At 46.8% G+C, this 12,919-nt stretch overlaps 1 protein-coding gene across 1 annotated transcript in view; it reads right to left on the minus strand.

Moving 5' to 3' along the window:
* Positions 1-12,919, minus strand: part of LOC135205522 (uncharacterized protein C2orf42-like) — a 125,997-nt gene that overhangs the window by 60,046 nt on the left and 53,032 nt on the right. The window contains 1 exon segment of the mRNA XM_064236269.1: positions 7,885-8,125. Within this exon segment, the coding sequence (XP_064092339.1) occupies positions 7,885-8,125 (241 nt within the window).

The following is a 12,919-nucleotide window of genomic DNA, read 5'->3' on the forward strand; positions in this document are numbered from 1 at the left end:
GGAGAGGGATTCTGATGTCGGCGACGATGAAGGGCCGGGTGTAGGTCCGACCCAGAAACCTGATGGGGTCCCATTGGCGGCTACAAGGGTGGCTGGGGCGTCAGGGGCGCGGCTGCGGTCCTCTGCTGACGGCAGGAACACCGATTGCATGGCTCCAGTGTCGACCAACATGCTGTGGCTGGAGATCGTGTCCTCAACATAGAATCCTCTGGGGTGGGACTTAGCTACTGCTGCTGCCAGGGAGGGCAACGTTGGGCGCCACCTCCTTCGTTTTTTGAAGGCGCAAAGGAGTGCTTGGATGGTGAGACAGTCTTTAATACCAGTACAGATGAGTCCATTCATCAGTCTGGTTTGGAGTTATGTAGAGCTTGGAACTGCATGCAACACCTGGGTGAATAGTCAAGTACTGTCCTCGTGTACTGGACCTTAGGGTCCGAACCCGTAGGACAGCAGGCACAGAACCCATCTTCTTCGTATTCTCGGAGCTTTGTCCTCGAAGGAGAATAGTTAATTGGGAAGAAGTGATACTTCTTTGTTGACAATTACCACTCACAATTATGTAGTGGTGATCTGCTCAGCTCACTCGGCTCGGCTCGACCAGACAGCTCTGCCGATCTGAGTGCTCTCCACTAACGAATGAACTCTCTGATCTTGATCGGTGCGGTTCCTTGCCATGACATAGCACCCTCCATGTCCTAAGAAGAGGAAGGTATTCTCCGCCCCTTAGAAGTCTTGCTTCGAGACTCCTAAGGGTCTGCATCCTTTCCAGGGAGAGGAAGTAATTGGCTGTCTCTTCGGCTCACCTGCTCCTTCCGGAGCGGAAACCTGGATGCTATCCACAAAATATAGTGTCTTGGGAGCCCCAGGAGTTCGTGGAACCAGGCCTGCGTTGGGTATACCCCTGTAAGGGTCTCTCTGAGTGTACAACCCCCCAGGGGGGTCGTACCTCCACAGTCAGTGATAGGTATTCCTCTCTACATCAAGATAGTGGCGCATGATGAGAGAAGGGACTGAACCGCATTGGTGGCTCGGACCCACCTGTGAAAGCCAGGAATGGCTTTTCTTCAGGTGCCAAGATCAATGTCGCTGTCCCTTGGGACAAGGCATCTGGAGATAGGAGGAGGTCCTCTGTGTAGTCCTCTTCATGAGATTCGATCACAGAGAAGATAGATGCATAGCAAGATGTGGCAAGTTCTTGCCAGCTTTTACTGCATTTAACTCCGGTCAACTTTTGCTCACGTTCGAGCGAATGAAAACGTTGTAGGAAATGAATACTTTCTTTAAGAGTGAGAACATCGCAAGTTCAGGGAAGAGCGGGCAAGAACAGTCAATCCTCCTCTCTTTTTTCCCTCTACTTCCTGGTTATACCGGAATGAACATAGAAATAAGAGGAATTCTATGGAGTCTACTACTCGAAGTTCAAAACCGAGAGACTCTTTTTGGTTCAATCTCAGAATCTTACCGAAAATACATCAATCTGTTTAGGATGGATAGCACCGAGAGGTTTGAACACTTCTCCAGTGCTACTGTTTTGGGAACAACCAGTTCGGCTTGAACTAGTCGTCTTCGGTATCCTGTTATCATTGTAAAAGTCTCCCTTCGGGAAAACTTCACATTCACTCTCTTCATTAGAGAATGAAGGAGGTCTGCTTCTAGTCCTTATTCATGTCCCTTAAATGAGGAAGAATTAGGCTACAGTGCAATTCACAAGAACCTACAAATATACTAGTATATTTCTCTTGCAACATGCTTCTGTTATCAGTGCATTGTCTGAGTAGTAGGCGCATATCTGTAAGTTAATTCTTCTGGTATGTGACCAAGACGCATAGTACCTTCTCTTGACTAACCTGAAACTCAGGGCTGCTCTGTAGCCCCTAATAGCAGAGATGGATAAGCCTTTCTAATCCCTGAGGAAGACTAAAAAGCCTGCTATGCGCTGAACACAGGTTTTGAGTAGAGAGAAACCCCGTCTAAGACACCAATCACAGTTTACCTTGGTAAATTGCAGAGGTAGATTTCCTGAGATTGCTGGACATATGTCCTGCTGATTTTTGAGGAAAAAAAAAAAAAAAAAAAAAAAAAAAAAAAAAAAATTGTTCGGAGGAGATACTTGATAGTCTCCAACCGTGAAGAGACTGGGATTCTACTGACTGGTGAAATCTTTCTACGTGTGGCTGTCAAAGATGATGCCGCCACGGAGGAATCTCCCTCGGAACCTCCGACAACAACATCAGTAGATCCGGAAACCATACACTTGCAGCCACAGAGGAGACACCAATGTCATCTTGAGATTTTACGAACTCATCATCCTGTTCAGCACCTGGCCGATCAAACAAAATGGAGGGAAGGTATACACTTCCAGATTGTCCCAGGGATGTTGAAAAGTGTCCTCCACTAACGCCAGAGGATCCAGAACCACTGAACAATAAACTTCCAGCTTCTTGTTGAACCGGGTCACAAAGAGATCCAGCATGGGACTCCCCCAAACCTGGAAAAGCCTGTCTGCTATGACCTGATGTGGGGACCACTCTGTGCCTAGAATTTGGTCCTGATGACTTAAGTTGTCTGTGACCACATTCCTTTTGCCTGGGATATACCTGGCTGAGAGCTCCACCGAACTGTTGACCGCGCATTGGTGAGTCTCGACTGTCAAAGCATGGAGTTCACGTGAAACCAGACCCCCTTGCTTGTTCACATAAGCGACCACCGTGGTGTTGTCTGACACGAGAACCACAGAATGACCCTCTACCTTCTCCCGGAATTCCTTCAGACCCACAAAGGCTGCCTTCAACTCCAATACGTTGGTGTGTTGCAGCTTGTCCTCCAGATCCCAAAAGCCTGAAGTAAAGAGGCTGCCTAAATGAACACCCCAACCTGTCAGGGAGGCATCTGAAAACAGAAGGAATTCCGGAGACAGAGAACGCAGAGGAACACCTTCCAGATTTTGATTGTCTAACCACCAACAAAGATCTTCCTTCACCTCTTGGGACAGGGGAACCCTTGGCAGAGAGGAGTCCCCCGCCGGAGACCAGAAGTTCCTGCCTCCATTGCAGAGACCGAAGATGAAGTCGCCCGTGAGGGACCAGCTTCTCCAGAGAAGATAAAATCCCCAGAAGAACCAGCCACTGATGAGCTGACTGATCTGGATGCGACAGGAAATCACGTGCCACCTTCCGCAACTTCTTATTGATGACCATGCCTGGATAAAGAATTCTCTGACTGGGGACGAGATTCGATTTTTCCAGGTTCACCCTAATGCCAAGTTCCAGACAAAACTGAAGCAGACGATCCCTATCTTGCAGCAGTTTCTCTTTGGAACCCGCTAAGACTGACCAGTCATCGAGGTACCTCAACAGACGGATCCCTTGAGAATGAGCCCAAGTCGAGACGAGGGAGAAAACTCTTGTGAACACCTGAGAGGATGTGGTCAACCTGAAGCATGAAACCTTGAACTGGAACACTTTCTCCCTGAGAGAGAGAAGCGGACAAACTTCTAAACAACGGATGAATAGGGATTTGGAAGTACGCGTCCTTTAGTTCTATCAATAGCATGAAGTCGTTGTCCCTCACTGCTGCTAACACCGATCATAGGGTCTCCATCTTGAACCTCGTTTTCCTGACAAAATGATTCAAGGTGGATAGACTGATCACTGTTCTCCAACCACCTGACGCTTTCAGCACCAAGAAGATGTGACTGTAAAACCACGGAGAAAGACGCACTACTTCCTTTATTGCACCCTTGTCCAGCATTTTCTACACCTCCTCCTGGAGAGCTAAGAACTTTGGAGAATTGGGGGCATACGTTTGCCTGAGCAAAGGTCTGTCCAAGAGTGGGGGAGAGATCCTACCCGAAGAACAAATACTGACCACTTCTCCGCACCATAACTCTGCCACTTGGCCCACTGGCCCGCTAGGCACCCCCATACCTGTGGCAAAGGAGAGGGAGAGATGCCCAACCTATTGGTGACCTCCCCTGCCTCTACCTCTGGAGGTCCCCCTTGGCTTGTAAGAGCAGGGCTGAAAGGGACGTTGTTTGTCAGACTTAGTCTGAGAAGAAGATTGAGAGGGCCTAACCGAAGCCAAACTCCTAGCCGACTTATTAGGGGATGATCCTTGCATTTACTGTTGTGCTGGAAGGGGACGAGGAGGTTGACGAAAATGAGACTCAGACTTGGAGACAGCTTGATGCACCAACCTGTTGTTTGTGTCAGCATGGCGTTGATCTATCGTGTCCTCAGCTCAGTCCATGGAAAGAGGAACTGAGAATCCAACAAATCCCCATTCCTGAGCACCAACAAAGACTCAGGGTCCACTGATCTCACCATCATGGACAACGCTGCGTCTCTTCTGATCAGCAGAAGATTAACCCACAAACTGACACTAAGATGAGCTAGATAAGAAAATGCCTTGTCACCAGACTGCAGCAAACTGGCAAGGGAAGATGCCTTCACCAACCCTTCTGCAGACCTGTCAGACTCAATCTTGGCTATGGCCGTCGACCACAAGTCCAACCATGACACTGTCTGAAACATGGAGGCTGCCGTAGACTCCATAGCCAAAGCATCCTCACTTGCTCCAATGTCAACCCTGGCTTGAGATATATGACGTCTGGGTTAAGATGTTGAGGCATCAAAGAGGCATCACACAACAAAGTTGGTAGCATATTTCCTATGCCTCATGAGAGGAGGAGAAAGCAACTTGGAAGAACCCCTTGACCGAAGAGAACCATCCCGGTCTGACACCAAGGCATTCACCCACTGCAAGTCCGACTGAACATGTCCCAATAAGGGAAGCTGAAAAAAGGACTCAAGTCTTAGGATCTTGAGTAGTCCCCAGCAAGGCTTCCAAGCAAGTAGGAGTAATAGTAGACTGAGCTTGAGCCCTACACTCCAGGTTGTTGAACCCACGAATGAGCTCAACAACCTCAGCAAAAGAAGACAAAAGCTCCTGCATTTCTCCCTCCTCCTGATCTGGCAACAGAGACCGATGATGTGAAGAAGAGGCAGGGCTTATCCAGATCACCTTCATCCTGCAACAACACTGATGAAGTTTCTCCAGAAACACCAGCTATCTACAAGCCAACTGCAGGCGACAAATCATCAACCAAAGACTCAGCAGCCAAAAGACCCGGTGTGCCAACCAGTAAAGACACCAGAGACCTGTCCTGACTTGAGCCGTGCACCGACTTCTGCAACAAACCAAGCACATCACCAGGAACACCAGCCCGAACACTCACAACAGAAGGCTCACATCCGTGTTCATGGACACGCCCATGCGAGCAGACAGACGTCCGTGCGATGGAGATGTATTTTGAACTCTAGATACAGAGCGAGAACGTCTTGGAGGTGAATCACGAACAGCATCATTGGGAGACGAAGGTAAACGCACAGGCTGAACCACTTCTGTATTAACAACCTTCGATCTTTTCACTGGCGCCTTAACATCTTTATGACAACGAGCAGGCACTGGAGCAGAAGTAGGGGATGACGAAGTAACAGCAGACTGCACAAGGGAGATTTGACTTTGCAATACAGAGGATGGATCCTTCTCACTGACACCGCTTCCACACACACCATCAACGTCTTGAACAAGGGAAGAAGAACCACAAGGAGCAGCAGACAAAGCACTATCACTCTCAGGAACATGGACATGCGAGGAAGGGACACAGACGTGAGTGGCAGCAGGCAATGGATTCTCTTCAGTCACCGATGAAGAAAATGCAAAGTCCTTAATCCTCCAACGCCTGATACACTGACACAGTGGAGAAGGAGGCGACGCAGGGGAAGAAGACACCTCTCCTTCCTCTTAGCAGGAGAAGAGGGAGGAGACGCATCACGCTTGCTCACAGCCCTCTCCGCAGAGAAGGCAGCAAACCTATCCTCTAAAACAGTCCAATCTCTTGACAACCGCCTTGGACGGATCCGCAAGAGAGGACGCAGGCTCATAGTTGGGAGAGGTTACGTCACGGATGGCAGCAATGACATCACAGGAGCAAACAATGACGACACAGGAGCGAGAGGTAGCGCAGCAGTCCCAACTGACAACACTGGCATAGCTGGTAGTGACGTCACTGAAGAAACTGGGAGTGACGTCATCGATGGGGCTGGGAGTGACGTCACGACCTTCCCTGACCTGAGCTAGTGGTTGGCCTCACTGGAGGAGCAATAGCATGATACCCAGGCGGCACAATATAAGATGGGTGACTGCAGGCACCAACATGGAGAAGGCTTGGGGGGGGGCACAGAGCTGGAGAAGCCTGTTGGGGGGCGGGGGACCTTCATGAAATGCATCAACAACCGATGGAGCTGAGAGTGACGTCCCGACCTGAGGTAGCAGCTGGCCTCACTGGAGCAATAACATGATACCAAGGCGTCACAGTATAAGATGGCTGACCACAGGCACCAACAGAGAAGGCTTGGGGGGGGGGGGGGGGGGCAGCGGCACAGAGCGGGAGAGGCCTGAGGGGAGCGGGGGGGGGGGGGGAGCGTGGGGGGGGGGAAGCCGAGGGGCGAGCCTCCATGAAATGCGTCAACAACCCCTCCAAGAAGGGAGAACCCTGTAGACCAAGTGACACCCACAGCACCGCCATTTTGGACGCATCCGAATCTGGAACAAAAGAAACAGATGAAACAGCCTCCTCCCTCCCAGGAAGCAAATTAACACCCAAGGAAGAGGGGACAAAATTACTCATTAAATCAACCTGAGGACCTCCCAATACTTCGAACGATGAATCAATGGAAGAAAAGGAAGGAGACACAGGTACACAATCACTAGCATCATAGGGTGTGACTGATGGAGAAGACGAAGCATCTAGGCAAGGAGAAGAAAATCCTTCCCAAGAAGGAAGAGTCAAAACTCTGCAATGATGCTCCCTCTTACCATAAAATAACTTCCACTGCGATCCAGGCCACGCATGACATTCCGGGCAGGGATTCGTCACCGTACAGAAATTAGAATGGCACCTACTGCAAGCCAAATGGGGGTCCGTAGCAGATGAAGCCACGAAACAAGAACACGGGAAATCTTGAAAACCCAGGCACATACGCAGACAAGGCCGTGAAAATGCAGAGGAAGCCATACTGACACATACACATGCACACACAGACAACAAATAAGAGCGAAACGTGGGCAAAATAATTGACTTTGACAGAGTGTAAGCAACCGCGTCACTCCAAAAGGCGGTTAAGAAAAAGACTAACGTGATAGGCACTTGAAAATTATCCTACTGTTAAGACCAAAGGTTTGTTTCGCGTATAAACAAGAGATCAATTGGAAATTAAAATGCAAAGTGATGCATCTGGGGCTAAAGGGGATGCTGCAGCAATGTAGATGGCACTAAAAGTATGCTGCAAAGTATACTACAAAGAGCCTTTAACAGTACCACCCAACAGAACTATGCTAATATAACAGGGAGCATTAATTGGGATCGAATGTATTTCATTGGTTTGGTAAAATTACTATAAAAAAAGCACAAAATTGGAAGTGCTTAAAGTAAAAATTCTTCTAATGTCTTGAAAAGGATATTTTTTGTCTTCTCTCTTACCTGTACCCTCATTCATGGTTCAGAAATGCAAAAATACTTGCACTGTGTTTAAAGAATAACAAGGTTCTTAACTGTATTGTTTTACTGCATGGTTTTGGGGTACACACAATTATCTTTAGTGTCAATTACCCATGGAAGCCAAGGACAAATTAGCATAGATAATGGCTTTTACTCAATTTCACAAAACACACTACCCTTTTTAATTACAAGTTATAAAAAATCTTTGCAACCATGATGAAATCAGGATTGAAATGCCTGTCTTTATATTTGTACTATACCTGATATTTGACTTTTGTGGCATAACATTTCTACAAAAAGGAAATTCAACATACTTGTCTCACCTGAGTTACCAAGTCATTGGTTGTAGGGGATAAAGGAATCCCCTCAATAAGACCTGGAGAGTCTTCTTGTAAAACCTCCACCTCCACCTGGCACTGAGAATCTCCAGAATCTTTGAGTATGAGAAATGACCTTTCCCCAACGCTACTTAATTCAGTACTGCTCTCTGTGATGCTGACATTGGCTTCATTGTCATCCCCACTGCTATTGTTTGCTGACAGACTTTGGGGTTGTGGAGAATCACTGAATGAAAGAGAACAAACTTTCAAAACTAGCAAGACTAAAAAATTTAAGCCATTCATATAAAAATTATATTTGTATAATAAAACAAATTTTTATATATACTTACCAAGTAATTACATAGCTATAGTTTCCACTTGAACAGCACCTTTGATTCAAATTTTCATGGGTAGCACTTCAATGAAGTTTGTGTGGGTAACAGCCCGTCCCACTAACGGAATACTGGAACGACCTAGCAGACAATCCTCATTTGTTTTAGGCCTTATGTCCATCACAGGGGAGGAGGGTAGGCTCCGATCATGTGGTGGAAAAGGAAAGGGTCACCTCTACTTAAGTGGGAGCTTTATAGTGAAGGAGTACTCCGATGGTTACCAAAGCATCAGTGGAAGTTATGCAGCTAACGAGTTATCCAATAGCTGGCAATTTAACTTTAAAATGCCCTTGCCCTGGGTGCAGTACCAACATTAAAAACAGCCAGAAACACTGTCATCTACACTGAAATAACACCACAACGGAGTCTCGCCAAGCGCCTGATCCCTTGGTTTCGTTGGCGCTCGCTGAGTGCTCGGCTTCATCATATTGCCAAGCACCAGGCAAGACAAGGCTCGCTCGCCCGACTGTTGTCTTACAAGAGTCGGGTTTTTCTCACTGAGCGTAGGAATTCTTACAAGTTCTAACGCTCTCCGAGTGCTCACTATTACAAGTGCTTGAATGGTGAGATGAACCTTTCCCAGTACACATGAGTCTGCTCCTCAGTCTGGTTTGGAGTTATGTAGAGTTTGGAATTGATTGCAATACCTTCTAGTGAATGGTCAAGTACCATCCTCGTGTATTGGACCTTAGGGTCCAAACACGTGGGACAGCAGACACAGAATCCCTCTTATTCTTTTTCTCGGAGCTTCGGCGTCGAAGGGGAACAGTTAATTGGGAAGAAGTGATAGTTCTTTTGTTGACGAGTACCACTCATAATTATGTAGTGGTGATCTGCTCAGCTTGACCAGATCTGAATCCTTGGCTCTAACGAACGAACTCTCTGCTCTTGATCGGTGTGGTTCCTTGCCATGACATAACACCCTCCTTTCCCATGTTGCAGTGAACTTTCACGGGGTCATCGTCTTTCGTCTTCATCATCTGATGCCTCCTAACCTCCCTCTTCAAAGGGTTCCACATCCTAAGAAGAGGAAGGTATTCTCCGCCCCTTGAGAAGTCTCGCTTTGAGACTTCTAAGGGTCTGCATCCTTTCCACAGAGAGGAAGTAATTGGCTGTCTCTTTGGCTCACCTGCTCCTTCCGGAGTGGGAACCTGGACGCTATCCAGAAAATAGTGTCTTGGGAGATCCAGGAGTTCGAACCCAGGTTTGCTCTCCTGTCTCTGGTTCCAAGGGCGCTGCTCATGGAACTGGGGCTGCATCGGGTATACCCGTGTACGGGTCTCTCCGAGTGTACAATCCCAAAGGAGGGTCATACATCCACAGTCAGTGATAGGTAGTCTTCTCTCCATCATGATAGAGGCACAGGACGAGAGAAGGGACCGAGCAGCGTTGGTGGCTCAGACCCACCTGTGAAAGCCAGGAATGGCTATTCTTCAGGTGCCAAGATTGATATCGCTGTCCCTCGGGACAAGGCATCTGAAGGAGATAGGAGGAGGTCCTCTGTGTAGTCCTCTTCGTTAGGTTCGATCACGGAGAAGATAGATGCATAGCAAGACATGGCAAGTTCTCGCCAGCTTTTACTGCATTTAACTCCAGTCAACTTTTGCTCGCATTTGCGTGAACGGAATGGTTGTAAGAAATGAATGCTTCGTTTAACTGAGTGAGAACATCAAAAGTTCAGGGAAGAGCGGGCAAGAACAGTCAATCCTCCTCTCTTTTTTCCCTCTACTTCCTGGTTATACCGGAATGAACAAGGAAATAAGAGGAATTCTATGAAGTTCGAACACGAAAGACTATGTTTTTGGTTCAATCTTAGGATCTTATCAAACATACATCAATCTGTTCAGGATGGATAGCACTGAGAGGTTTGAACACCTCTCCCGTGCTACTGTTTTGGGAACAACCAGTTCAGCTTGAACTAGTTGTCTTCGGTATCCTGTTAGTTCCGTAGAAGTCTCCCTTCGGGAAAACTTCACCTTCGCTCTCTTCATTAGGGAATGAAGGGGGTCTGCTGCCAGTCCTTATTCTTGACCCTCGAATGAAGAAGAATTAGGCTGGAGTGCAATTTACAAGAACATGCAAATATACTATTATATTTCTCTTGCGACATGCTTCTGTTATCCGTTGCAATGTCTGTAAGTTTATTGTAAGTTAATTCCTCTGGTATGTGACCCAGACAAATAGTACCTTCTCTTAATCAACCCGGAACTCAGGACAGCCTTTTGGGTCTCCCAAGAGTTACCGGTTTTGATTTTGAGATCACTAGTGGTATTGTTTCCCAACAACACCACAGCATTTGCATTACCACCGAACAAGAGGGTTTTCTTCCCTCCCATTTTGTTGAGTGGTATAGGGCTCTGTCTCAATACTCCTCGCTCTCCAAGATTCATTTTGGTTTGGTATTGTTTCTCCTCTGCCAAGGATTAACTACCAATTTGAAGCTCTCTGCCCCGGCAATCACAGACTTAGGTCTTTGGTTGGATCAGAATTCTCGCATAATACCCATCTCTCCTGCACCACATTTACCGTTGCGAGAATTTTCAGACAGAGATATATCTCATTAGACTTGTTATCATCTTTCTGTTTACCCCACGGTATAACAGAAGTTTGTAGCCTAGTCTTCTGTTCCATCGATCCTGCTCCATCAGCCGCTGCGATGGCACAGAATGATTTTCTTCAGACAATTTGAGTTTTGTCTTCTAATATACATTTCCTAATTTGTAATTCTCTGTTCATCCCCAAATTGTAAATGAATAATGGAAGACTTTGCCTGTTCCCCGCCTGACTAGCTCTCCTTCCAAAGTAAATAGAAACTTCTTCCCTAATCCAATCCACAAGAAGCAGTTCTTCAGGTAGTACAATCCCTGTGATTTCATTACTGAAAGACTCTCTGCTTTCATTGCAAAATCCGACTTTCTTGCTGTGCAGCAATGAAATAGCTGGTTAACTTTTTCAGTCCTCTGTAAAACAACAGGAATTATAGGCATCCTTCACTGGTTGGTGTCATCAATGGGACTTTTTCTATGATCAGAATCTTGAGTTTACTTCTCTTGATTCAACTGTGAAGACGTAGGTCCACATTCACCTTAGTCATTCACTAGTAATATAGTATTGTTTCTCCTTGGTTGAGATTCAACTACTGATGAGAAACTTCTGTCTTGCCATCACAGGGACCTTGGTCTCAGGAAGGCAATTGAATATTGTCTGATGTGCACATGCCTTGCGAGAATCATCTTCTCATTTCTCAACATCGTTGGCAAACAAGATAGACGACTTGTATGGTTGTTCTCAGCATAACAATTCAAAAGGCGGGTGTCATGTTGTAACTACGTCTCGGATGCGTGACAGTGCAATCAGTCGGCATCTGTTGACAAATCCGAGTCCTTCATGATCTGCGCTGTGGACTTTGTATTGGTTGATCCAGATCCTATTGGTGTTTTGCTGTAACCATGAAGGATCGACACCCTTATTGAGTGTTGATGCCTTTATACACTGCAGACTGCCAATGCAGAAGTGTCCAATGACTCGTCTTTCTCGGGTCTTACGAGAATGTGAGAGACTTCTCTGTAGTTGGATAGCCCAGTGGATGGGTACATTTCATCACTCTGAAGAATATGTCGGACTGGAAGATAGATGAGGTCTCATTGCAACCATATTTGTATCTTTCTTCCTTCGGGTCTGCCCACAGGTCCTTGGAACCTCTTTTCCTTGGACCGGTGGTGGATGCTTGCAGGTTGTGTTTGCTTACCCGGCTCCTTCAAGAGGACAAGTTGCATCTTGCCTATGGTGTGCGGTTCTAGAGGTAAGAAGGATGCGAGAGTGACTGACCTCTCCAACTTCCACTCCTCGTCCTTCTACTACTCTTCCTTCAGGTTGAGGATAGGACTTGAACTTAAACTGGCTGGTCGGGCGATTGATGTGGTAAGCTTGCACATCAAGTTTCTCTACTTTTCTTATCAGAATCATATAATCAATCCCACTCCTTCCTCTAGCAAGGGGAGGAAGGAGACTGGCAATAATGCAAACCCTTCCCAGAACTTTGTATTAATGCCCCCGACTCTAAATATTCTTCTCAGCCCTTTTGCAGATGAGTTACGATCCCTCACTCATTTCGGAAAGGCCCAGAAGTCTGACTCTTGATCATGCAGCTCCTATACTCTGATCAAGATGTCAGAGGCAGGGCACTCCTAATCACTCTTATGACCAGGAGGAATAGCCCAAGTGTGCAGAACTCGTCAGTTCTAGAGGCTCACTCACATTCCTCCCACCAATCAGTGAGTCTTCCTTATGTAAAGGACTGAGGGTTTGTATATCGTGTGGGAACAAATCACAGTTTCTGAAAGTAAATTGTATTTTTCCTAATTATACAAACCTGAGGTCCTTTACATTTATGCCCACCTCATGCCACCCCTCAATTTGAACCTGGGCCGAAAGGCAAAGTGGAGCGTTTACATCCAGGCAGGCAGGCCTACCAGCCGACCAGATGGTAGTTACTGCCTAACCACCTTGTTCAAGAATTTAACGGCCGTAATTCCAGCCTACACTGAAAGCAATTCCTTATGTAAAGGACCTCAGTTTGTATAGTTAGGAAAAATACAATTTACTTTCAAAAACTGTGATTTTTCAAACTTTGTTTACAAACAATG

Source organism: Macrobrachium nipponense, chromosome 24 (assembly GCF_015104395.2).
Source record: "Macrobrachium nipponense isolate FS-2020 chromosome 24, ASM1510439v2, whole genome shotgun sequence".
Classification (NCBI taxonomy): Eukaryota; Metazoa; Arthropoda; class Malacostraca; order Decapoda; family Palaemonidae; genus Macrobrachium; species Macrobrachium nipponense.